This window comes from Callorhinus ursinus, unplaced genomic scaffold (genome assembly GCF_003265705.2).
Source record: "Callorhinus ursinus isolate GAN/ISIS: 27379988/994484 unplaced genomic scaffold, GSC_fseal_2.0 scaffold19, whole genome shotgun sequence".
Classification (NCBI taxonomy): Eukaryota; Metazoa; Chordata; class Mammalia; order Carnivora; family Otariidae; genus Callorhinus; species Callorhinus ursinus.
In genome coordinates, this window is record NW_027397081.1 from 13589734 (window position 1) to 13614972 (window position 25239).

General features: G+C 48.7%; 1 protein-coding gene across 9 annotated transcripts in view; it reads right to left on the reverse strand.

The window, feature by feature from the left end:
• The window catches only part of SIK3 (SIK family kinase 3), a 241884-nt gene that overhangs the window by 9677 nt on the left and 206968 nt on the right, over positions 1-25239 (reverse strand). For 3 of the 9 annotated variants that reach the window (XM_025893381.2, XM_025893386.2, XM_025893389.2), the window contains 15 exons: positions 21798-21916; positions 21139-21249; positions 20758-20901; positions 20231-20308; positions 19995-20104; positions 18418-18571; positions 17747-17902; positions 14272-14342; positions 11882-12025; positions 7963-8113; positions 7089-7214; positions 6735-6820; positions 6148-6257; positions 4812-5151; positions 3322-4181 (listed from right to left, as the gene is read on the reverse strand). In XM_025893381.2, the coding sequence (XP_025749166.1) occupies positions 3322-4181; positions 4812-5151; positions 6148-6257; positions 6735-6820; positions 7089-7214; positions 7963-8113; positions 11882-12025; positions 14272-14342; positions 17747-17902; positions 18418-18571; positions 19995-20104; positions 20231-20308; positions 20758-20901; positions 21139-21249; positions 21798-21916 (2760 nt within the window). The remainder of the gene's footprint in view (positions 1-3321; positions 4182-4811; positions 5152-6147; positions 6258-6734; positions 6821-7088; positions 7215-7962; positions 8114-11881; positions 12026-14271; positions 14343-17746; positions 17903-18417; positions 18572-19994; positions 20105-20230; positions 20309-20757; positions 20902-21138; positions 21250-21797; positions 21917-25239) is intronic. The other 6 variants (XM_025893385.2, XM_073903786.1, XM_025893384.2 and 3 more) reach the window with 4 other exon arrangements.

The following is a 25239-nucleotide window of genomic DNA, read 5'->3' on the forward strand; positions in this document are numbered from 1 at the left end:
TCTCTCTGTGTCAAACAAATCTTTACAAAAAACAACAACAACAAAAAACTGAGGGTTGCTGGAGGGGAGAGGGGTGGGGCATGGGGGTAACTGGTGATGGACACTTAAGGAGGGCACGTGATGTAATGAGCACTGGGTGTTACGGAAGACTGATGAATCACTGACCGCGACCTCTGAAACCAATAACACACGTTAATTGAATTTAAATAAAAATAAATTTTAAAAAAGAGTAAGTTTAGAGTCAACTGGGTAGAAAGAAGGAAGAATCATCTCTACAATGTATTAGCAAGCAGGGCAGGAGCTAAGACTACAATTTCTAGAAAAGCTCGTTATCAAAGGTCAGGAAAAGAAGGTTTAAGAAATAAAGGGCTTTTGGAGGGGAAGGTACCGGCAAAGCTGCTAACGAGGCACAGGGCAGTCTTGAGCTAACAGCTTTAGGGATGTACTTATTGCTTGATCCTCCCAGAGACCAGAAGAGATGTCTGGAGGGGATGAGGGTGGCGATGGTGGTGCACGGGACAGGAGAAGGGAGAGTGGGGACCCAAGTACGGAGAGCAACTCAGCCAGGAGGAGAAGTAGGGGCGGGCGGTCTGTCAGGGAGCCACAGAGCTGTGAAGCTCTGGCCGGAAGGGAAGGCCTTAGGGCTTCCTGTGGCACAAGGCAGCTGGGTCTAGATCATACTCTGGATCTCTGAAAACCTCTGCCCACATAGAAACAATCTATAAAATGGGATTTAAGGCCAATTTAATTTTTACTGCTGCTGTGGACTCTGGTTCTATTAATTATCAGACACAACTCCCGTTTGCATGTAAGAGCTGTGCTCCCTTTATGTCTGCATCTAAAATACGAACATGCTGCATACCCTTATAGAACATATAATTGTCTTAAACTTTAATAAATGAGCATTTTACAAGTGAAAAAAAAAAAAAAGAAAACCTCTGTCCTTGGCTTCTACTCCTTCCTTCGTGTGCACTACACTTCTGACGCATCAAACCTGCTTGCTTTCCCCCCAGAACATCACCAAGGCACCCCGCCTACTGCGCTTTCCCCTGGCCTCTCCCCTACATCCAAATGGCAAATTCCTCTTCATCCACCAAGACCCGACTCAAATGTCACTTACTGCTGGAAACCTACCCCATTCTTCTGACTGAGAACTCTCTCTCCCCCTTCTGGTGCCCACGAAGCACCTGTACCAGCCGACTACATTCTACCTCACCGTAGGCACCAAGGAGACGAGCGAGCCTGCTGAAGGGGCGGGGGGGTGTTCCTCTGACAATTATGGGACACAGGCGAATTCAAGCCCCCCGGCCTTTCTGTACACAGGAGTCACACAGGAGGGAAGACTGGGGAGAAATGAGAATTTTTGAAGAAAAACATTTCAAAAGGTGTTTTCATACATGGCATTCCAGGATGGGGCGGGGGAAGGGGGGAGCAGGGAGCGGACACTGCTCCGGCTTTGCTCCGTCCTCACTGCCTTGCACACCTGGGACGTGCTTAGTCAGCCTCTCCTGCAGTGAACGGAGTAACTCCTGGGTTCAGGTGCCACTTAACAGCCGTTGACCTTGGGGGCAAATTACTTAATCTGTGTCTCATTTGTCTCCTTGGTGAAATGGGGACAGGAAGAGTTACTGCCTTATAGGGTTGCTGTGAGGATTAAACGAACTTGTATGTGGATAGCAGTGGGTGTCTGGCACATGGAAAGCCCTGTAGAGATGTTAGCCATTCTCCTCCTTTTTACACCAACTACAGTATGTTAATCTGGTGAAAAGCTTTCATTCACGCAGGAAGCTCTTCCTCAGTATCCCTGATACTATCATCCTGCCTCTGCTGGAACACTCCCAGTGACAGAAAGCTCCCAGGCTGCTGGAGCAGCTCATTCTAGAAAATTCTTATGAAGGTCTTCCACAGGAGTTGACATTTGCTGACACTTCTATCCTCATCTTGGTCCTGGCCCATAATACGGACTCCAAAAAGTCTAAACCCTTCTTCCACGTGGTTATGATGGTTCTCCCTAGTTTCTTTTTTTCTCCCAAGCCTAAACATTGCCAGGTCTGTCAGCCATTCCACATATGACCTGATTCTGAAATCTCCCACCATCCTATGTCCACCTACAAACACAGCAGCCGCCGGTGAACACAGTATGTCTGACTGGTGCAGGCCTCTAAGCTGAATGGCACCCATCTGCTCAAAAACCCAGGATTTTAAACTGTTTTAGGCGAGCACATGTCCCTCCTTATCCGTGCATTACTAAGCACAACCGGAAAGCACCAAGTCTTCTTCATAAACTGATTCAGAGCAAGGCCTTCTGTCCTGCTCTGTTCCACGGGACCTAATTCCCCAGGAGTTTGTGTGTTTGACCTTAAAGGACAGGCCAGGAGATGCAGGTAGCTCCAAGACGGGGAGGATGGAAGGTATGCTCGGTTTCGAGATGGTGTATTTTCTGGATAGGCTCATTTTCTGTGACCTATGTTGACAGGATGGATGTCAGTGCAGCTTTTGTCTCGGATGAATGCTAGGATGACGATGGAAGATTTTCAGAGTATAAATGACTGCTGGTAATCCTAATCTCCTTCAGGATGGAAACGAATGTACTCATGCATTACACAAAGTGATGCAGGAAAACACCGAGGATCCCTTATGACGCTGGGATATTCTGTATTTAGCTGGTTAACGAGAGGAGCAGAGTAGTAATAACGCCTCACATGTCCATCATCCTTGCTGAGTAGCAAGTGCTTCTCTCATCCTCACATGTGCGTGTGCACACGCATTGTGTGTAAACACGGCACATACATGCACGTTTTTATCTTCCCAAATACTCTGCAAAGCATCATTATTCCTCCTGCTCATTTTTCACAGAGGAGAACTTAAGAACCTGGGGTTTAAGTGACAAGGTTACAGCATTCGTGATAGAGGCGAGTCTGGAACTGAGGGGCGTTTTTGACTCTTGGTCCAACACCCTTTACACAAAGCCGTATTTCCTTAGCACTGGCTGATTTTGTTCTACTACAGAAGTTAAAGTGGGCTATTTTGATGACAGGAAATTCTGGATTCCAAGGAACCACGGTACGAATAGGAGAAATGGGAACTATCCTTACCGACGGGATTATGTAAGCGCTAACTTCCTATCGCTATCTTTTTATTTTGAAAGCAGTCCCCTTAAGGACCAGTACCTGCTCCCTACATCCTTCTCCCCCATAAGGTCCTGCAGGTCTTCCCAGGAATTCTTTTTCTCTTAGGAACACAGAGCCCTGGCTGGAAAAAGACACCGTCCCTGAGTTCGGGCAGACTGGCCCGGGATGCTTACCCCGAAGAGGCTCTTACCTCGGCTGGACACCTTATTTCTACTGAATGCAGTTGACTGATGCCGGTAGGGATGCATCCCCAACTCCTGCGCGTGGCTCACAGTTCCCAGTAAAGACTCGGGGTCCCCGGGTCCGCCAGTACTCAAGAGCAGGGGGCTGTCACGGCAACCTTTGGTCACTGTGTTTGAGCTCTTCCTGTCCGGGAAGCTGTCCTTGGCCGCCTCACAGGAGCACTCCTCTTCCATGCTCTCCGAGCGCAGGAGGGCCGGCTGCTGGGCGTACCCGTGCGCGGGGCTGTGGGGCGCGGCCTGCGACAGGCATTCCTGGGCCCTGATCTGTAGGAGGTGCTGGGGGCTGGTGTGGTGGTGGTGATACGAGTCAGCATTCTGATACGGTAAAGCCTGGCGCTCTGTCATGGTCTGTCCCCCGAGACCGGGAGCCAGGCTCCCCGCGTCCCCCTGGTTCATGTGCCGGAACAGGTCGTGGTAGTCCTGCTGCTGCCGCTGCCTCTTCACGAGCTGCGCGAACTCGGCCGGGGGCAGCCGGATGTCCGAGTGGCCGCTGAGCGAATGCCGGGGGGAGAGCAGTCCCTGGAGGATGTGCGGCACCTGCTGGTGTCTCGTATAGTCGGGCGGCGTGGGGGACAGCAGGGCCTGCTGCAGGGCCGACGCCGCGTAGTGCGCTGGCTGCTGATGGGCGCTGGGAGGGAAGGTGGGGAATTGGTCAAGTGGAGGGACTTTCAGGGCTTGGGTTGGAGGGAACCCCACTCCTGTTGAAGGGCTGAAGCTGCTGGGGGAACCCCGGGACGGGTCCGAAAACAGATGGGGGTGTAAGTGCGCCTGGTCGTAGTTAGCAGGGGAGAACCGATTCCCGTTCGAGCTGCAGACACAAAAGGGAGTGAGTACCAGGCATCCGCGTGACAAGTGTGCTAGACTCCCCTGGGGAACAGCTACTCCTCTTCCTCAGTAGGGAGCCCTCCCTCCCCGGGACAGGGAAGAGCGGTGGCACGGGGGAGATGGGGATGCACGCGGCATCCCGACTCGTCCTTGCATTCGCTTCTCTGGTCACCTCCAGGGGACACGGGGCACCGTGTGGGGGACAGCTCCAGCTCCAGCTTCAAGAGAGCGACTTGGCCTACTTTACAGCATCTCTGAGCTACTAAGAAGCACCAAGCTCTTAGAATAAGAGTGACAGAGGGAAAGAACCCTAAAAAAATAGACAAGGGGTCTGGCATTTTTAGAAATCCCTCTAATAGGCCATTTTCTTCTTTGGAGACAAACAGGAAGGTAGCTTTGTCATTTTCCTTCTCTGTCTCATTATGAGCACTTCGATCCTGGGTCAATAAACAGGTTTCAAGTTCATCCCAAACCCACCCCCTGATTTTGGAAAGGGTGAGACGAGCCCAGCCCAGCCAGACTCACTCTCCTCCCCTCCTCTCTCGCCCTGCTAAGGGGCTTCCTCCCTCCCGGGTCACCTGGACAGACGGCCGGCGCCTGCCCGCGGGCTCACCTGTGGGCCTCTGCGCTGTCGGCACTCAGCTGCTTGGACAAGGGGCGGTGCCCGTAGCTGAAGGTGGCCATCAGGCTGGTACGGTGCTGCATCTGAATCTGGCTGGCACTGGGGCTGATGGAGACGCCTCGCCCGGCAGAGCCTGCAGCTGTCCCCGGCATACTGCTGAGCATGTCAACGGGCTCCTGTACTTGGATGGTCACCTGCTGTGACTGCGGCGGCTGCTGGAGGCCCAGGCAGGTTAGGGCCACGCTGGGAGGAGGGGAGCAGTTCTCGGGCTGCTGCTGGAAGACTGCACCGCGGGACGGTAAGCCTGGAAACTGGGAGGGCGAGGCGGCGCCTGGAGAGAGAGGAAACCCAGGATGACCCAATGCCCGGGTCACCTGCCAGCTGGAAGGAGGAGGAACTGGCGAGGACACTCACACTGGACACCGTCTAGATCAGCGCTTCACAAACTGCAGCGTGTGGAGAACTTGTTAAAAGACAGATTTCTGGGCCCTACCCGCAGAATTCTGGGTGGGGTCCAGGTGGGGCCCCAAGAATTTGTATTTTCAGTAAGTGGCTCTGAAAGGTGGTCCTGGAGTATTCTTTGAGTAGCTCTGATCTAAGGCAGAGCTTAGCAAACTCAAATGGACATACGAATGGCCCAGGGATCTTGCTGAAATGCAGACTGTGATGCAGCACGTCTGGGCTGGGACCCGAGACTCTACTTTTCCTGCTGATACCGTTGGTCGGGGGACCCCACATGGAGTAGGAAGGGCCTAGAGACCAATCCAGACTCTTCAGGGGCTCTAGATTGTGTGGCGTTACTTAAGAGATTACCAGTTTGGGGAATACTAAATCCTCAACTCACTGGTCTCTGAAGACCCGTAGCAATTTGGGTATACTCACCTCAACCTCCTCCTAAACACCCACAAGAGAGGACCCCACATGTACGATGGAGAACCAACCAGAGGCATGACGGTAAGGGAGGTTCTGGTAGCAGCTTTTTTTATTTGGTAGGGTCGGAGGGCGTTTTATTGAAAATAATTGTAATAGTGACCCTTTATTGAGAACTATCTTGTGCCAGAGACTGTTCCAAGTGTTTTTCATATATTTATTCATTAAGTACTATTATTATCCCTATCTTACATTTGAAGAGGCTAAGGCATGCAGAAGTTAAGTAACTTACCTGAGGTTGCACAGCTAAGGTGTGGGTGGGACCGAGATTCAAACCAAGGCTGCCTGGCTCGAGAGCCTACACCCTTAAACACTATCGCACACGAGCAACACTCAAGACTAGGACTCATCTTCTCCACGTGGCTTATCATGTTTCAGTGTAAACCTCCACACTCACCGTGGGACTGGATCATGGCACTGCTCATGGGGGGAGGACTATTACTGGGTGGTCTGAAGAGATGGTTGTTGGGGTGGTTGGGGGGTGGGCTGGAAGGCTGAATCCTTAACCTTAAAAAAACAACAAAACCAGACAAATAAGTGAATTTCCTGAGGTGACAGTATAACCTTGATCTTACTCTCAGCCATACGCTACACATAAGCAGAAACGATTTCTTTTTTAAGTTTTGATAAGCCTCCAGGCTAGAAAAACATACATACATCCCCCACCACAGTGTCCGTGGACCTACCCACACCTTAGTTTGCCAGACTTCCCAGACAAAGAGAGGCAGGGGGCATGTGGGCCTGGGTCTTGGCTGGTATGACTGTCACATTACTTTGTCTGTGGGGCTAAGAAAAGGAAGTGGCACGGGACTGAACACAGTTAGGATTTCAGGGAGGCAGCTAACATTTAAACTGATCTCTCTGCTTTTCACAGAGGTTCTTCCAAGATGAATGCTAAAGCCAGTCAATGCCTCCCGTAAGAGGCAGGCCAAGGATGGCAATTGTAGAGACAATGGCTGAGGCGTGAGACCAGTGATTCATTACCTCTGGAGCTGGTGGGTAAGAAGGGCTGGCTGATTTTCACATGCAGCCTGAAGAGGTGGAGAAGGCTGAGGAGGACAGATAGAATCCTAAACATATGGGGGAAAGGAGAAAAATAATTGTCAGCTTGAGGATCAATCAGAGCTATTCTCGGGAAGGGAAGAAACAGAAAGAACTATCTGTGACTGAGGTTTATGCTTTTGTGGTTCGTCCAAAAGTTTGATTACCTTTACTCAAACAAGTCAACCATAAACATAACTCCATTCTGCCCTGCGTGATCTCCTCCAAAATTCACAGGCAAATCAGCCCGAGAGCAAACTCCAAACAAGCTGGAGCGAGCAAAGAGTGAAGGCCTACTTGAATCTGCTGCTGGAGAATGTGGTGGTGCTGCTCCTGCTGGTATAACATATGCTGCTGCTGAGTCTTCTCCAGGGCTCGCTCATCAATGTGCCCCCCGTACATCTTCTGCAGCTGCTCGCACTCCTGAAGGGAAAGCAGGTAATACAGATGGGGCGCAGCTGGGCCCACCCTATGCAGGGACGTCAGCAGATGCAGATCTGCCCCAAGGTCTCAGGGGCAGGAAGAGCCCCAAGAGAAGAGCAGTGTCCTTAATGAGCAACCGACCCAGCCGTATATAGGCATTCGTGTCCTAAATACGTTCACGTTCCGTGCTGGGTGAACGAATGGAAGATACCAGGGGTGGCCCATGGGCCAGTGGAAGTGTCCAGTGTGAAATCTGTGTGCAGAGCACCTGTCGCCTGAAGCCTGGTCATCAGGAAGGCAGAAAGGGAACTGGCCCTTAACAGAAGCCTGGAGGTACCCTTCCTTCCTCTGGGAGGCCCCATTCCATACCCACTGGAGACTACGCCAGGTGGCAACAACGCCGAGCAGGCTCCAGCAAGACCCAGCGCCCACAAATCATGAGAGGAATGCCAAGGCTGCTTAGAAGCACCTTCCCTGAGGCTTCCCACCGAAACCCATGCCCGGGAATCCGTCTCTAAAAATTACAGAGACGGGAGGAAAATCTAGGCCTTTCACGGGGGGTGGGGGGTTGCCGTTCGAGCCTGGGGAAAGCCGTACATACCAAGGAGTAGGGAAGGAGCGTTAGGAAGCTACACGGATCTGAACCTTGACAGGGATGGGGCGGCGATTTGCCCGCCCACTACTCCTGCACGCGCTACTGCTCGGCGTGCCCGCGCTTCTGCGGAGGGGCTGCCGCCCCCGCCGTTACCTGCTGCAGCTGTCTGATGCTACTGCTGCTCGCCAGCTTCTCCAGGTGAGCTTTGAAGGCCTGGACGCTTGCGGCCCCGTCTGAGAACCGGCGCACGGGGGAGAAACGCTCCGTGGGGAGGTGCAGGCTGTTGGAGTCCTTGTAGGTGGAGCTGAATACATGGGAAGAGAAGGTTAGGGGCGAGGACTCAGCTGCTCGGACCAAATCACCCAGGGACGGCTGTTCCAGAACGCAAAGGTGGCTGGCTGCTCGAGCAGCCCTGCGCATTACGCCACCTCCAGGCCGTCTCCAGAGGCCGGCCGCGGCCCTAGCCTGCTGCCCTTCCGAGAACTCCAGCTGCACAGCTTCCACTTCCACTTACCTTTAGCTGGCTTACTTTCCAAGCCCGGTGAGGTCCTGGGATCAAATACATCCAAGTTCTTACAAATATACTAGGTCAGACACAAGAGCTTCTCAGTGGCCCTCAGGCCAAGCTGCACAGGAGATCTGGCTTTTATAATCATGTCTGGCTAGTGCCTCTAGAAACCTCAAATCCACTGTTTGACCCAGTTTTCCCTGAGCAGCACTCTCCGAATGACCAGAAGGAAACCATGGTCAGCTCTGTGGCAAAGGCCTGGCTCGGAAGTCAAAGGTTCTGGGCTGGAAAGTGGAGGGTGGAGGTTCAAGTGGGAGGATGGGGGGACTTTTGAGCCCCCCGATGGAGACGGCACACTCTCAACGAATGCGGGCCTCAAGATCCTGTGTGCGTACCTGGTCAATGCAAATACAGTTGGCCACTGTGAAAATTAACTTCTCAGAGCGGCACGCCTCCCCCCAACCTCCTAGTGAAAGAGGAATCGTGTGGACAAAAATCCCACGGCTCAGTCAGAACAGAGCCGGGATCTTACAGAAAGAAAGAACAAGCGATCAGTAAGGAATGCCTAAGACAGCATGGGAGTTAGACGCTAACACCTCTACTCCTTACCTAATCAGAAAGAGATGCTTATGGGTTGAGGTAAGCAGATAAAAGACTGCCAAGGCAGCATTCCAGCAGCTGATGGAAAGGATCAGGGTTTCATGTCCAGGGCAGAGATGATATCACACTGAACTATGGGTGAAATGATGTACCCCCTTGCCAGCTACTCACTCTGGACTGAAGCGGAGCAAGGCTAAGGAAGCAGGTGGACAAGCGAGTTCAAATACAATGCAGACAGGGAGGGTCTGGGGGGGCGGGGGGGGCTGATGACTGTGCGGAGTGGTCCAGGGTTGTGGCCATGGGGGCAAACCCTTTACCCTCTCTTTGCTAATGATGACTTCGGTTTCAGGCTCTACCGGAAGCTCGACACAGTGGTGCGCTGATGAAATGAGTACAAACACACGTGTGTAACACAAAAGACGCACGGTTTTGGCAGACACTCTCCAGAAACGGGGATCACGAAAGCCGCTTTCAGGAGCACTTCCTCAGTACTTCCTATGTTTCTACTTCAGGGGTCTGGAGTCAAAGACAGCAAATACTATTTTCTCCTAACATTCGACCCTTACGCTTTCGATATTTTCTGATAATGGACCCATTTCTGATTCACTCAGAAAGCTGTGTTCTGCAAGGCGTTCATTAAGCCTGTCTGCACAAAACCCACCCCACCCCCTCAGAGCCGCTCTCCCAGGCCCGGGTATTTCGTGACTTTTCCAGAAGCTCCCGTTGTGCAGAGACTGACCCTGGTCAGTCGGGCACAGGAACTTCAGAGGAAGAGTTCTGATGGAGTTGCTCATTTCAGAAGCACTCACAGGATCCACTGTGTTTTATTCTTACTTGCAATCATGTTCAAACTCAGGACAGCCCCATATCAGGCTGACGTTCCCACTACACTTTTCAAATAGGAACTTGGTTCCCCACCTAGATAAAATCCATCCTGTGTTCGCTTTTTTAAAATTATGCTTTACATTTTTTTTTAAGCTTTTAAAATTACACATTTCCAAGATCGAAACGGTTGATCAGAGCCCTCTTCCGTCTCCATGCTGGACTTCATGAATGACACCCCAGAAGAATAGATGTATATACGCTGTTCTTGAATCATTTCCTCCGGAAAATGAGAGGAACTCAATAATCTGTCTAGGCCACCCATTTCCAGTGTTTTCTGGCCCTGCAAAGGTGCTCTTGTCCTCTGCAGACTACCTTCAGTCTCTCGTGCTGCCGTGTTTTTACAGGAATCCCACCAAGACAGGCTGAGTTTGCATAAATGCCCCGTCTTGCACAATCTGCCACTCATCAAGTATTCATTCCAGTTCAAACTGGCTTGGCCACAGGAAACCCTTGAAACGCTCCACCACGAGTGTTCACACGAACACAGACGGTGGACACATTTCCAGCAGGCCAGGCCTGGACGGTGACTGTAGGCAGGGCGGCAACCACACACACAGGGAGCTGTGGCCGACGCAGCCTTCCTCACTAGACACACGGACACAGGGTAGGAGACCCGTGAGAGAGGCTGACTGTGGAGAGGCGCCGATCTCCACGTTTCCCCCGACAGGAGGGTCTCCTGAGGAACACGGACGATGAAACAAGGATACCCGAGGGACTTTGGCTGGACAACAGACCCTGACAAAGGCTCAACAACTGTCAGGCTGTGGAGGCAGGGAAGACACAGACAGGGAGAAAAAAGAAATAAAGGTTCTGTTGGCCAACAGTGGTGAGCTCGGTGTTGTTGAGAAATCATGGAAAATTTAAGCCGGTGGGGGGGGGGGGTTGGGGGGGAGGGGGGGGGCACCTCTCCAACCATCACCCCAAGTCCCTTCTCTTGCAGTGCCCTCACAGTGTTAAGTCCGGAGAGATTTTCCTTAGGAAAATACTGTCCCTCTGCACCGGAGTTTTTGTTGGAGAGCCGTCATTCCTGCTACTCCGACCAGACCATTCTGTTATTCACGGTCGTGTCTAATGGCTTATCTCCCTTGTCTCAGAGTGCCAACAGGGCGCTAATTCAGACTCCGTCTGCGCAGAGTCCACGGTCTGTGCTGATTATAAGGAAGCCCGATGGGTAACTCACCACAATAAAAACATTGTGTCAAGCTTGCCAGTGTGAGCTGGTTATGAGATTTCATAACACATTTATAAACTTCATTTCCTTGGAACCTGACTGCTTTTCAACTTTCTCAAGTAAGACTGCTTTCTTTGTCCTCCCAGCAAGATTGAAATAAAATAAGCTCAGCAGTTGGTGGTGGCCTGGAAAGTGTGGCCCACGAGCTTGGGGACGGCTTTAGAGGGGACACAGCTAAGGTTTTAGTCATGGAAGAATTCACAGAAGGTAATCACCTTAATCTAGCCAAGTGTCACGCCCCTGTGCTTCCAGGCTTACTTGGATTCAATTTTAGGAAGTTTTCTTGGCCAGGAAGGTTAAGCTTGTTATTTCCTCAAGAGGATGAATTACAAATGTAAGAGAGACCTAGTAAAAGATTTCAGCCATCAGAATATGCAAGAATGACTTCTTGAGCACAACACTCAAGAGAATGCAGTACCTCTGCTCTACCATTCACAAAGAGATGTACCTTCCTCCATGTCCAAGCTCACTGTTCAGTAGTAACATGGTAAGATATGCTCATTCTTTTGAAGGTGATGGGTCAAGTCTACCGATAAGGCTACAAATCCTCCCATGTCCAGCTGTCCTCTGAGAACTTCACTTCCTCGCAGGTTTCAAGTTCAATTTCATCTATGAGTCAACACCTAGAATCACGAGAATGAACTGCAGACCGTAAACATGTCTACGAGGTAATGGGAAAGAAGAATCTCACATGGCCCTGTGCACTGCTTAGTGCAAGGAGCTGAGAAGATGTAAGCTCAGGATGCTACTTAAAGCCTGGATGCTCATCACCATCACTGTAAGATTAGCAAGAAGGGTGCCTGCCCGATGAGCCTCAAGGAGCTCACATAGCTCATGTGGCTACTCACCGATGCTGATCAGGTACCAGGTGAGGGGGCCAGACCCGGGAACGGAAAGGTTGCTGTCCTAGCTGCCGTTGTAGGTCCGGTGGGATCTCAGCTGTAGGGTTGGTCATGGCCAGTGTATGTCTTTTGGACCTATTTGCCAAGTACCTGCAACAAGCAGGAGCACATTTCATAGTAAAAAAGACAGACAGGAATATTCCTCTGCAAGAAGCATTAGAAGTTAATCCAAAGCACTCAGAATGAAATAGTGCCAGAGCAAAAAGGGCTCCATGGCAAACAGACCCCTGGCTGGATGAAAGTGAAATATGGTCAGCTGGCCAACAAAAGCTGGCTTACCACTCGAGTGGCTGAATTTCGAACCTAAGAGTAGCCACTAAGAGAAGAGAGAAAACAGATGTAGCTCACAAAGAAGACTGATTTTCCTTCCTTCGTTCCATTCGATAGAAGGATTTATTTCCCACTTGTTATTCTTCTTGTCCCTCCAAATTTCCAAATTACAAGTCAGAGGAAATGAGCCCTAAGTATTATTCCTAGAGATGAGCCAAGAGAGACAGATATTCAGAAGGACTCCAAGTACGTCTCCAGATCCCAACGGCCCCCCCAGGTCTTGAGATTGTCCTCATTTACAAGTCACAGCAAACAGATCCTTCCATTTGAGGATGAGTGATTTCCCAAACTACCCCTTCTCTCAAGCCCCATGATTGTAAGTCAATCATCAGAGAAGAAAAACTGATGTTGTCCCAAGGGAACCACATTCTCTAGAGGATGAAGAAACGAAACTGCAAGAAATATTCAGAATTGTTTTTTTTTTTGCGGGGGGGAAGGCAAGGCAAGAAAACAGAAGTTTCAAAGCTAAGGAGCTGACAAGCTGATGAGTTTCATTCTAAAGATCTATCGGATCCACTATTTAGTTAATACCAAAAATAAGCCATGGGTCCCCCTCCATCTAGCTGACGGCTTCCTCGGTCACTGCTGCTCTTCTCGGGCACACATAAAAGAAGCATTATCCCTCTCCATGACGTCAGGACTGATGGGCACTTTACCCTTTAAATGTTGGTCTAAAGAAGAAAGAAGGTGGAGCTGGAGGAAGGAAAGTCCAAGACAAAGAAGATAAAGTGAAATGCTACTGTATAATGAAGGGACAAAGGCAGTTAAGTTTCCTAATTTTTTTTTCATGGCACCAGCAGGGGCCCATTTGCAACATCATATACCCTATTATCAGCCAACTATAGAGACAATACCATCGAGAGGGGAAAAAAAAAAAGGTTACGACGATTTTTCTTCTATTGGCTAAACTGTAGGAGGCCACCACCTTGTTCTCCACTCTTCTTTCCAAACGGGGCCAGTTTCTTTTTGAATAGCAGCCCTCATACAGAGCTACAGGGCATAAGGAAGAGAGTACTGGCCAGCCACCGTCAGGTTCTGAAAAAGTGCTCCTGCTTCGTTCTTAACTACTTTGCCTCTTTCAGCTAAAACCAGTTAACAGACTATAGAGCAATTCGTGGTACGTAAACTTGCCAAAGAGTGAGCCATGAGTGATTTAATACCCATTTGATAAAGACACCCAAAGTTTCCCCAAGAGCCCGTGAAAACCATTTTATTTCAACTTCCCTCAAGAGAAAAACATATAATTTTGAAGAACACCTGTATTTCTGGGAAAATACATGCTGGATTCTGGTCAAACCTCCCCCCCTCCCCGGAAAATAAGAAAGACGACTCCCACAAGGGGGCATGCATGGAGCTGCGGACCACGGCTAACGGGACTGAGGTAAAATGAACAGCACAGCATGCCTGATGGTCACTGCCGTTTTCTGTGAATTAGGCATCTCTCAACAAGGTTCTGCCAACAACAGATATTTGCATCTGTCCCTGGCCCGAATCCCATATTCTTTTTTTCATTATCTCTTTGTTGGTACAAGGGGATGGAAGAAGCATACAGCAACAGTACAAGAAGTATTCATTCTCCTGGAAAGGAACAGTCCATGCCAGAGGTCCATGGCCAGACTAGCTAGGATCACTGTCATCCCAAATCTCCAATTCCTTTTCAGTAAACAGTTCTTGGCAGGTAGGAGCAGGCTTTGCGCCTTGTGAATACTATCAGAGTTGCAATATGAAGGCAGGGGGGCAAATAAGGAAGGAGGGAGGAGAGAAAAAGTTCTTATGGTTATTGCTGTCACTTAGGGGACTTCCAATGGCGCTTACAGAAATGACATTTTCTGGGTAGTCTTCTGTTACTTCCATGTGGGGAGGAACATGCCATCTGGCTTGAGCAAAGAGACCACACAAATGTTGAAGCTGCACTGTGCCACCTCCTTGGGCAGAGGTGACCTTTCGTTGGTTGCAGGGGAGCCTGCCCAAGGACGTTCTGCAAGCACCGCCAGATGTCACATTACCTCTGCACAGCTTCCTGATCTGGCTCCCCATCCGAGCTCTCCTCGTCCACAGGGGTAACTGCCGGCACTGCCTGCAGGGAGACAGGAAGGAAAAGCTCAAGGTGGCGCTTCTTCCGGAATACGGCCTGTTCCAGAAACGGGGCTGGGGACAGGCCTTTCTGTTCATTTTATTTACAAAACTTTTCTAGGGCCCCCGGGTTATATGGAACTTTCATATGCCTTTCTAGCTTTCCATTTTTACCTCGCTCAAGTGATTTTAATTTGCATTTCTTCCTCTGATTCATCTTCGTTCACTCATCCAACAAAGAGCGGAATGCCTACCATCTTCCAGGATGATATAGGAATTAACACAGGTCTTGCCCTCATTTTGCAGTTAGTGGAGGACAGAGCCAAGGAAGCAGACAATTACAGAACGGCATGACCTGGTCCTCTACTGGGGCCCTTGGGAATCGAGGAAAGCATCTTGGAGGATGGGACACTTCACCTGAAACCTGAAGGGTAAACAGGAGCTGGCCACGTATAGAGGAGAAGGCTCACAAGCCTCTGGGGTTTCTAGGCTGACAGAAAAGAGAAGGCCTGCAGGTGTCTGGGGACCTGAAAATACAGTAGAAGCTTGTTTACCTGGAACTTCTAGGAACTGGCCTGTTGTGTCATATTAATGTCATCACCAGCGTTTAGATGTCTCTTGTGCCAAAAATTCATCATGGTTTTTTAAAAGTGCATTTTGGTACATAACACATAATTGTGTAGTTGCAATTCAATGCTTTAAAATAGCTATTACCCACCAAAACACATATGTGAAACGAGAACCACCACAATGCATGCATTATCGTGACTCTCCTCATCTACATGAGGACTTTCGAATGCTGTGCATCCTTCATAGCTCCTCACAGCCTGGTGGCTCACATAATCACCATGCCTCAGGGACTAGAGCAAAAAAAGTCATACTTTGATTATTATGAAAGAGCTTTTTCAAAAATGGAAGATCATTATAAAACAAAACGAAAACTTTGGGAATAATCCCACTCTTTAAATGGGAGGCTGTCTGGGGCGCCTGAGTGGCTCAGTTGGTTGGGCGACTGCCTTCGGCTCAGGTCATGGTCCTGGAGTCCCGGGATCGAGTCCCGCATCGGGCTCCCTGCTCAGCGGGGAGCCTGCTTCTCCCTCTGACCCTCTTCCCTCTCATGTGCTCTCTCTCTCTCTCTCATTCTCATGCTCTCAAAATAAATAAATAAATCTTTAAAAATAAAAAAATAAATGCTAGGCTGTCTGGATCCCTTACTACAGTTCCACGAGACCGGAGTGAACAGGGTTAGGCAGGATGTGGTGACAGATGAGGCAGGAGAGGGACAGAGCGGCCAGTTACAGATGGCTTTGAATGCCACATTAAGTAGTATATTTTGAGGAAGAGCAGCGGTGAATCACAAGGATTTTCGGCACGGATAGGATGTTACAAGATTTATACTCTAGAAAGCTAGCCTGCTTGAGTTGCAGTGTAGAAAGGGCTGGTGGAGGGGATGAGGAGAAAAGCCTGGAGGTAAGGAGGCTAGTGAGGAGGCCCCTGTGTCAGTCTTGGCAAAGGATGACAGTGATGAAAGGAAGGAGCAGTGGGGGAGGACAGAAGGAAGGCGCTGGATAACTGACTTGACATGGGGATGGGGGGAGGGAAGAGTTTAAAGAGAAATCCCACATTCCTAGCTTGTGTGACCAGGAGGACGACATGCCCATCCCTGTCACCCAGGAGGAGAAACGGGTTACCTGCAGTCATTTGAGGATACGTCAAATTCAAATTTGAGGACATGTCAAGTACTAGTAGGATAACCAACTGAATCTATGCGGTAGGCGGTCCGTCTGTAGGAAGGGGAGAACGCAGAGGAAAAGAGCCATCTGGGCTGGAGAATCCTTTGGTAACAGAAATTATGGGAGCGGACAAGGATCAGCCAGAGAGCGTATGTAAAATGACATGGAAACAGGGCCTGAGATAAAACTGGGGTTTCACCAACTTCAAAAAACAAGCAGAAAGGGAACCTGAAAAGGAGAGGTGGGAAGAAAATGAGAATGTGGTGTCACAGAAGCCAAACGAAGACAGTATTTCAAAGAGAAAAAAATGGTCAGCAGTGACTGATACAGTCGGAAGGCCCAAAAGATCAAAAACATCCACTGGATTTATCAACAAAAGGTTGTTAGTGACCTTGGCGAAAACAGTTACAGTGGACAGAGGAGGTCACTCCACCTCCCACAAAGCTGTTCCTGACCCTTCATAACCTGCTTCGATCTCTGGTCCTTCCCTGAACACCTCCGCCACCGCCTAGGCCACGGTCCACACTACGGCGCCTGCTTACTCACACATGGTCCTTTACTATTATTCCAACACTGCACATATGGTGATCCTGTCTTCCCAGTATGATAAGCTCAGTGAGGCCAAGAACTATGAATACGATCCTTTCCTTTTCCCAGCAGGCCCGTTACTGAAAGCGGGGCCCATGGTGGACCCGCATCAGTCCACAAACTGTTCTGTTACCAAATCCATGATAAGGTTAGTACAGAAATAAAGAGTAAGCTTTTAGAAACTTTTATAGCAATTTAACGGGGTAATTTTGTCTGCTGAAAATTTAGCCTTGTATTTTGTATGTTTTAAAATTTTTATATCTCTAATAATTCACTTTTATTGTATTTTACAAAAGTATTAATCCCATGATGGACTGAAGGGGGAAAAAGGTCCTCCACCAGAGGTACGTTGAGAAGCGCTGCTCTAAAAACACCCAGGAAGGGCTGTGGGTATGATTAGCACCCAATTGTATGGTCCTGTGACAGTGAAGAAGGGACAAACGAATGAATGAATGAACTGGTTTACCTATGACAAGAAAATAACCGGAAATAAACAGAACCCAGCAGAGCAAAAGAATCTCTGAATGTGACCGTTATATATACATATAAAAAAAGATGGGATTGAGAGACACTGACTGACTACGTTAGAGCTTACGAAAGCCAAGTAAGTGAGCGAGGTTGTACCAAAAATGCGAAGTGGTGTTCATCAAAGGAGAAAGGGTCGGTGAAGAGCAGTTCGTTCTACAGAAAACAGTTAGGCACCACTGCCCTCAGGCGGGGAGGAGTTACCGTGAGAGGGCCACGGGAACCTCCACCTCTGGGGTCAGGCCATGGGGACCCCACCTCTGGGCTATGGGGCTGTGGTGGCACCTAGCAGCAGAGCCGGGAAGTAGGCCACTGAGGACGATCCTCTTCAGGAGCGGACTTCAGAGTGGCAATTGTTTGGTTAAGTAAAGAAGTTAGCCAAAAATTAAGTCTGGAAAATTCTACGATCCTGAAGAAAATGGGAATACACTGCGCATCATAAGCTTAGAGGAAGAGGAAATTCAGACATTTAGGTGGGTGATCTGGGCTCCCAGCCCTAGGCCCACAGCTTCTTCATCAAAAGCCTCTGAGAAAGTAGGTTGAGCCCTGGGCCGCTACTCACTGGTGTCATGGTGACAAGTGGGGAGGGTCCCCGTGGGCGCTTCAGCAGCTGCTGGGCATGTAGCTGGATGTTGGCTCCTCCATCTGATGCCCTCCGGCCGAGGGGGCCCATTCCATTCAGCAGCTGTAGGGTGGGCGGCTGTAAGAGGGACTGCTCCTGTCGTAAGTACAGTGGGCAGGACGGGGTGGTGAGGTGGGGAAGGAGGAGGGAGAAAAGAGCAGTCCTCTAAACTACGGAAACTAAAGGATCCTTTAAGTATGTCGAGACTGATCTTCCCTCTCACCCAAGCTGCTGTGCAAGAGACATCATCCTTCTCTATAAGGATATACCCTTAGGGCGCCTGGGTGGCTCAGATGGTTAAGCGTCTGCCTTCGGCTCAGGTCATGATCCCAGGGTCCTGGGATCGAGTCCCACATCGGGCTCCCCGCTCCTTGGGAGCCTGCTTCTCCCTCTGCTTCTCTCTCTCTCTATCCCTCTGTCTCTCATGAATGAATAAATAAAATCTTTAAAAAAAAAAATCTATAAAAAAAATTAAATAAATAAATAAATAAATAAATAAATAAATAAAATAAAGGATATACCCTTAAATCCTGGGCAAGGTCCCTCAAAGTCTCTCAAAGGAAGCTCAAATGTGTTTCTCTGGGGGCAAGCCCTCTCCCACATCCAGGTACCTTGTACTCAAGCTGCCCAGTCGGTTGCAAATTTTGCATGGGCAACAGGTTGTGCATGAAGTTCATGTTAGGGGCCACCTGCAGGAATGGAGCCTGTGGGTTGACTCCAGGAAAGCCAGGCAGGAGCTTCTGCAGATCTTCCAGAACTTCCGTGCTGACAGGAAACAGGATGACAGAGAAGTGTGGTTAATAGTCTCACTCCAAAGTGCTCATATCCCCAAACTGATGAAACTGCTAAGTTCGGCAGAGTTTTGTTGTTGTTGTTGTTGTTGTTTTACTTTTTTACTTTCCTCCTGAATTTGTACTTCTAAGACCCCAAAGCAAGTAGAAGTCTAGTGTACAGAATGTGGCTCTCTGCCATTTTACCATTTGGGACTGGGGATTGCTATTCTTCGTTGACCACTCATGTAAAACCAACAGCTCTGAGCCAAGAGGAAATCCTGGCACCACTCCAGTTCAGGTTTTCAAAGCCTGGAGGTGAAGAGCAAACTTCTAGAGGACACAGACCATCCACTAAAACAATGGCTGCCCGAAGTAGCAACTGATTCACCAGGGAAAGAATGCAATTATTCCTGTCGGTGCTGATGGGACAGATAAGTGGTGGATGTGCAGGGCTGTTGCGCCCTAACAGTAAGGTTTACAGCACACACTAAAATAAGAGATCTTTCCACGAACAGAGTTGACACAGGACTCCACCCCTTTGCAGCTGACATGGTCTTTGAAGCCAGAATGTTCCCCTACTGCCTGTTTGATCGTAGGCCGAGAATGAGAAACGTAAAGCAAACAATCAGCAGGCCTCGGGAGGCTTTTTTGGAAATCACTCAGAGAAAAAAGGTATTTATAAGAACACCAGTTTTGCCGCTAATTGAACTCTCAAGAGAACTCTTGCCATAACCTTCTCTTCCCAGCACAGTAGAGGAAATATCCAGAGAAGAGGTAAGGCTATTTTTAATGTTGAAAGTCTTCAAATGTAGAACAAAAACAGACTGCCAGCCTTCGGTACATTTCCCCATGAGGGCATCAGAGAGCATACTGAAGGCCTGTTTTGGGAAAACGCTGTGGGAAACTGGTACTTACTTGGTATGTTTTTGGATTCTTGCTCGCTTAATTTAATTTTTTTAACTTACATAAATTACACCGTATCGTTTGTCCTCCCTTCCTAGATGAATCTTGCATTAGAACATGTAGTAAACAATATCTCTGAAAGCTGTCAAACTTGGATGAATTTTAAGGGGTACTTTTATGTGACTTAGATCAGAAGAACTCAATTTTTGTGAGCCAAGATACTATCACGCTCTTCACCAAAGTATTGTGATTAATGGGCACCACGGTGGCTATCGGCCCACCATCCACCAGGGACAGCTCTGTAATACTTTGGTCACATCAAGTCTGATCTTCAACCCGGGACCCTGAACTGGGATAAAAAAAAAACAAAAACAAAAACATATCTTGGCCACTGGATTCGATCTCATCTAGGAGGTACAATGAAGTAGGAAAAATGAGCCATGGTAGGAACTCAAAGTCAGGTGGGAATTCTCTGCCATGGAATTAATCAGGGCTGTTGGCCAGATACTCACCGTGGGTCAGCCACACCCACTGTGTGCCTCCGCATGGACAAATAGCGGACCAATGCTTCAGGGGAGGGCTCTTCACCCTCATCACTGTCCAAGTTCACTGTCCCATCCGGCTGAGGTAAAGGAAATACAATCAAATTAGAAATAAAGATGAGTTCGAAATGAGAAGCCAAGAAAGGAAGCGAAGATGCAGGGAAGAAAGTGGTTTCGGCCGACAGCTATCCGAGGTCACTACTTGCCTCCACAATCTGGTTCTCTGGATTGATCAGCTGCACCTGGGGAACGCTGATGTTCATAGTGGTACCAGCCTGCTCCGTCTAGAAAGTAGCACATACGTATACATTCTTATCCTACATGCTAGATGGAAATAATGATGGTCTTTCAAAGGATTCTTGGTTGCTAAAGTCTATGTTTCTACCTCTGAGCCTTTGGTTCCTCTGCCCTTAGAAGCTACGACAAGGAAGAATTCTTTAGGGAAAACAGTCTCTATCAATGATTGGCTGTTTCTTAAAAAAAAAAAAAAAAAAAAAAAAAGCAACTCTTGTTGCCCATCCCGAGTACTGGGATGCCCTTCCATCCTCCCTGTCAAAGAAAAAGGTTCTGACCTCTGCTTGACCTCTGACAAAGGAAGAGATGATGGATAGGAGGGGACAGAGGTAAGGAAGACCAGGAAACTCTCCTAGAGTGAGTTGGTGAGCACTGGCTAACCATCCCCTCCTCCCCTGTGCTACTTGTCCTGATTCAGGTCGCTGGAGTTATTGCCCACCTGGACACTTACTGGTGCTTGAAAGGCCACGGCTCGGGGCATGCTAGGAGGCGCTCCGACACGCAGGGTTTTGTGTCTCTTATGTCGATCACACAGCAGGCTGTAGATTGCACTATAGTGATCATAGGCATCTGATCTTAATGACTACCAAGGGAGAAGGGGAAAGAGTAAAAAACCCTGGTGAAACGGCATGTCAGTAACAAAACCCTCTCAATAGTACATTAGAAGACCAAAGCACCTTCTTGTCAAGGCTCAGAGAGGGGCGGAGGAAGAAGAATAGAGAGAAAAGGGAAGTTCTCAGGAAGGAGAAAAGAGTGGAAAAGGCAGGACAGAGGGAACACGGCTACCCCCTCGCTTTGTCCTCTACGCCTTTAGGGATACCTGTAGCGTCCGCTCTTTGTCCAGTCCCATGTCCTCCATGGCCAAGAGGACGTCCTCATTCAGCGGGTCTATCTGTCTTTCTTCCTTCAGCTGCTGGCATTCAGCTATTAACTGTGACATTAAAAAGAGGCAAGCTATCAAAGCCGCAGTTAACCATGTCGTGATGGCAGATGGTCTGTCTATAAGGAACTAGCTGTTCCGCGCCCCTAGCTTGGGATATTTTTGGCCTCAGACAAAGCCGAAGCAAGAAAGTTCTAGGTACTCAGCTATAGGCAGACAAGATCCCTGTTTTGCTGAGGTCCTTTGGGATGGCCAAAATGGTTTAAATAAAGCTGTGCTGCAGAAGCCACTGAACTGAACAAAGACAAGAGGAAGGAGCTATCCCCGTGGTCGGTTAGCGGCAGGAATGTGGGCTATATGGTTTCAAAAGCCAAGGAGGGACTATGATTTTGGGGCAAGTGGTAGGCAACTGGTATCACTACTCTCCAACAACTCAAATGGCTTTGAAATTCCCTCCTGCTTGCTTCCCTCGCTGCTTCAGTAACATATCACAGTTTGCTCCCAGCACCCGCCCTTTGCAAGTCCCAGCCTAATTACAATCTCATGCAAAAGAGAGAGCTCTGAGCAGAGTTCCCAGAGGCGAGCAGAACTCAGCTCACCCGGTCAAAGTTGGGATCCGTGTCCCCCAGCTTCATCCACTTGTGCTTGCAGATCTGCTCCATTGAGAGGCGCTTGTTTGGGTCTAACACCAGCATGTGGCGGATCAGGTGCTCACACTCTGCAACAGACACAAAGGGGCCGCCTTCAGGCTCAGCAAGGGGGGCACTGGTGCGGCTGAGGAACTCGAGGCAAGGCAAGCAGATGGACTCTTCAGCTCCTTGCTGCTCATTTCTCTTGCTTGCTCCTTACCTATGTCACTGCTTACTCCACAAGGGAACGGGCAAAGGCAGGAAGAGGTGGAGAAAAGTTGGGTTAATACCTTCATTAGAAGTCTAACCAGACAGTTTAGAGATAATCCCTGGGTCTCATTTATTTATATTATGTACGGCCCCATTTAACGCAATTAATAAAGAACTGAATGTCCTCTGGGGGCACCTGGGTGGCGCAGTCAGTTAAGCATCCGACTCTTGGTTTCGACTCAGGTCCTGATCTCAGGCTGGTGGGATGGAGCCCCACATCAGGCTCCAGGCTCAGCACGGACTCTGCTTGAGATTCTCTCCCTCTCCCTGCCCCTCCCACATGTGCTCGCTCTCTCTCTAAAATGAATAAATCTTAAAAAAAAAAAAAAAGAACTGAATGTCCTCTAAAGAGATTCAATATCTTACAAGGTCCTCAAAACATTCAGTTCTACCTTCCTATATGTATTACTACGTGCCTACTAATGCTTCTGGCTTGTTGGTGTCCAGAGCTCTCTTCAAACCTCAGAATTTAAATTTCCAGTGGTCCAAGGTGTGGGGGAGAGAGGCTCTGGATGCTCCTTCCTATCCACTGGGACTCCGCTGCCAGACTTGTCATTTTCTCAGTGTGTATTTAAACATTCACAGGTGCATACAACTGGGCTCTGAGCTACAGAGATTCAGATCAGTATTTTTCTTTGCCAGTTCATACTAGATACTATGTTACAGAACGTACAATGGGTTCACGATCAAGAACCCTATTTTCCGATTTCGAAAGCACTAAGTTTTCTCAGGTGTAAACTGGGGGTAGAGGATGATGAGGGAGGAGTCCTTGTGTTTGGAGGTGGCAGCGATGACAAGAGCGGGCAGCACTAACGGACACTCTCTGGAGCACTTAACAACTACTTTTCTCTCTTCTACACCTCACAGCAATCCTAGCAGGAAGGTCCCATCCTCACTGCCATTTTAGAGATGGTAAAAAAGAGGCACAGAGAAGTCAAGAAATGTGTCCAAGATCTCATGGAAGTCAGGTCTCAAACCCGACAGTCTGACACTTCGGCTGCTGCCCTTAACCACGCGCTATGCTGCCTCTGGACTGCGCAGAGCGGTGGGCAGGATCCGAACTCCTAGCCAGTAATTTACCCTCTTCAGCCAAGCCACCAGCACCCCTTGCCTAGACTACTGCAAAAGTCTCCTGGCTGGTCTTTCCGCGTCCACCCTTGCTCCTTTACAATTTGTTTTCCATAGAGAAGCAAAGGGCATATTTCTAAAACATAAAAATCTGAGTTAGCACCACCTTGCCTACAACTCTCCAGTCTCTTCCCACAACCTAGAGAATGAAGTCCGACGTCCCCAGCCCCCAGGCCCACATCTCTGCCCCTGGCCTCGCCTCCTGCCACACTCCTTCTGGCTCACGGAGCCCCGGCAGCACCAGCATCCTCTCTGGACTGTGCACGTGTCTAGCACATTCCCACCAGCGGCCTTTCCACTCGCTGCTTCCTCAGACCTCCCATGGCTGACTCCCTGTCACTCAGGAGAGGACTTAAATGCCACTTCCTCAGAAAGCTCTTCCCTGGCCACCTCATCGATCTCGAGGGGGCCTCCGGTCACCCTCTATGCCACCACTCGAATTTTCTCCACACAAACGACTTCTTTGGAAGCTATCTGGTTTACTTCTGTATTGTCCAGCTCCCTCACCACAGTGTAAGGCCCGTGTCTTTCCTACCGATGTTTCTGGTACCAAACCGTCAATACCAGACATGCTGATTATACCTAACTGGCACTCAATCAGTAGCTACTGAGTATATGAATCAATACTTATTGAAACTCTAGTCAAACGAGATTGTGTTTGTGAAAATGCTTTTTAAAACTGTAAAATTCTGGGGAGCAGGGTGAGGGGGTGGTTGAGTTGGGGAAGGGGACTAAAAGGCACACATTTCCAGTTATAAAAGAAGTAAGAAGTGAAGAAGCAATGTGCAGCACTGGGAATACAGGTGAGGACAGCAGAACCTCACACGGCCACAGAGGGCAGCGAGGTTCTTGCGGTGATCGCGCCAGAACGCACGTGAATGCTGCATCACCATGTTGTACCCCTGCGATTACTCCAGTGATGTGTGTCAGTTATGTTTCAATTAAAAAAAAGATATTTTAAAAGAACTATAGAATTCTCTGTAAGATATAGGTTTTAAAACGGTTTCCATTTCATGACATTGGTCCACAAAATAAGACTGGCCAGTGATGACAGTAGTAACCAATCAGCGCTAATTTCAAAAGACTTTTTATCCAAGGCACCTTGCTTAACAACTTTATTTCATTTACTCCTCTCAACAACCCTAAATTAGCTTCTATTATTAGCCTCCTGTATAAAAGAAGAAACAAGTGAACATGCTCGACACTGCAAAGTAATGGCAGGGCTGCGGCACAGAGATAGGCTTCTAAGCACCCTTGATACATCTTCATGGGGGTATAAATCCTGTTTGATCTATTTTTCCAGAGTGAATTCAACTCTGCAACCCCACAGTTTCTGCACCATGTGGCAAACACCATTCTAAATCACCATATTAAAAGGAAAAGAAAGAGTAATTAAGACAATGTACTCAATTCTAAATTTATTCTTGCTTTAAAAGAAAATACAAAAAGAAAAATCCCTATATCAGAATGATTTTATAGCAGGCATCAATTTGTTCTTGCTTTATAATTAAAAGTATATTCAAATGCAGTGTAGATCCTAAAACCTATATGCCTATGAAAGAGTAAATGCCATCTACAACATTATATTTTTATTTAAAATTATATTTCCAAAGTAGCCAGGCTACACCCCACACCTGGAGCATTTGTATAGATTATAAATATCTTTGATACACACCTTTGTGATCTGCAGTTACCTGAGAGGAAAAAAATGTTCCTAATTTTAAAAAAGTTACTACAACTGGGGTGCCTGGGTGGCTCAGTTGGTTAAGCGTCTGACTCTTGGTCTCAGCTCAGGTCTTGATCTCAGGGTCATGAGTTCAAGCCCCACGTTGGGTTCCACGCTGGCGCATGGAGCCTACTTTATTTATTTTTTTTAAAGATTTTATTTATTTATTTGACAGAGAGAGCGACAGCGAAAGAGGGAACACAAACAGGGGGAATGGGAGAGGGAGAAGCAGGCTTCCCGCGGAGCGGGGTGCCCGATGCGGGGCTCGATCCCAGGACCCTGGAACCA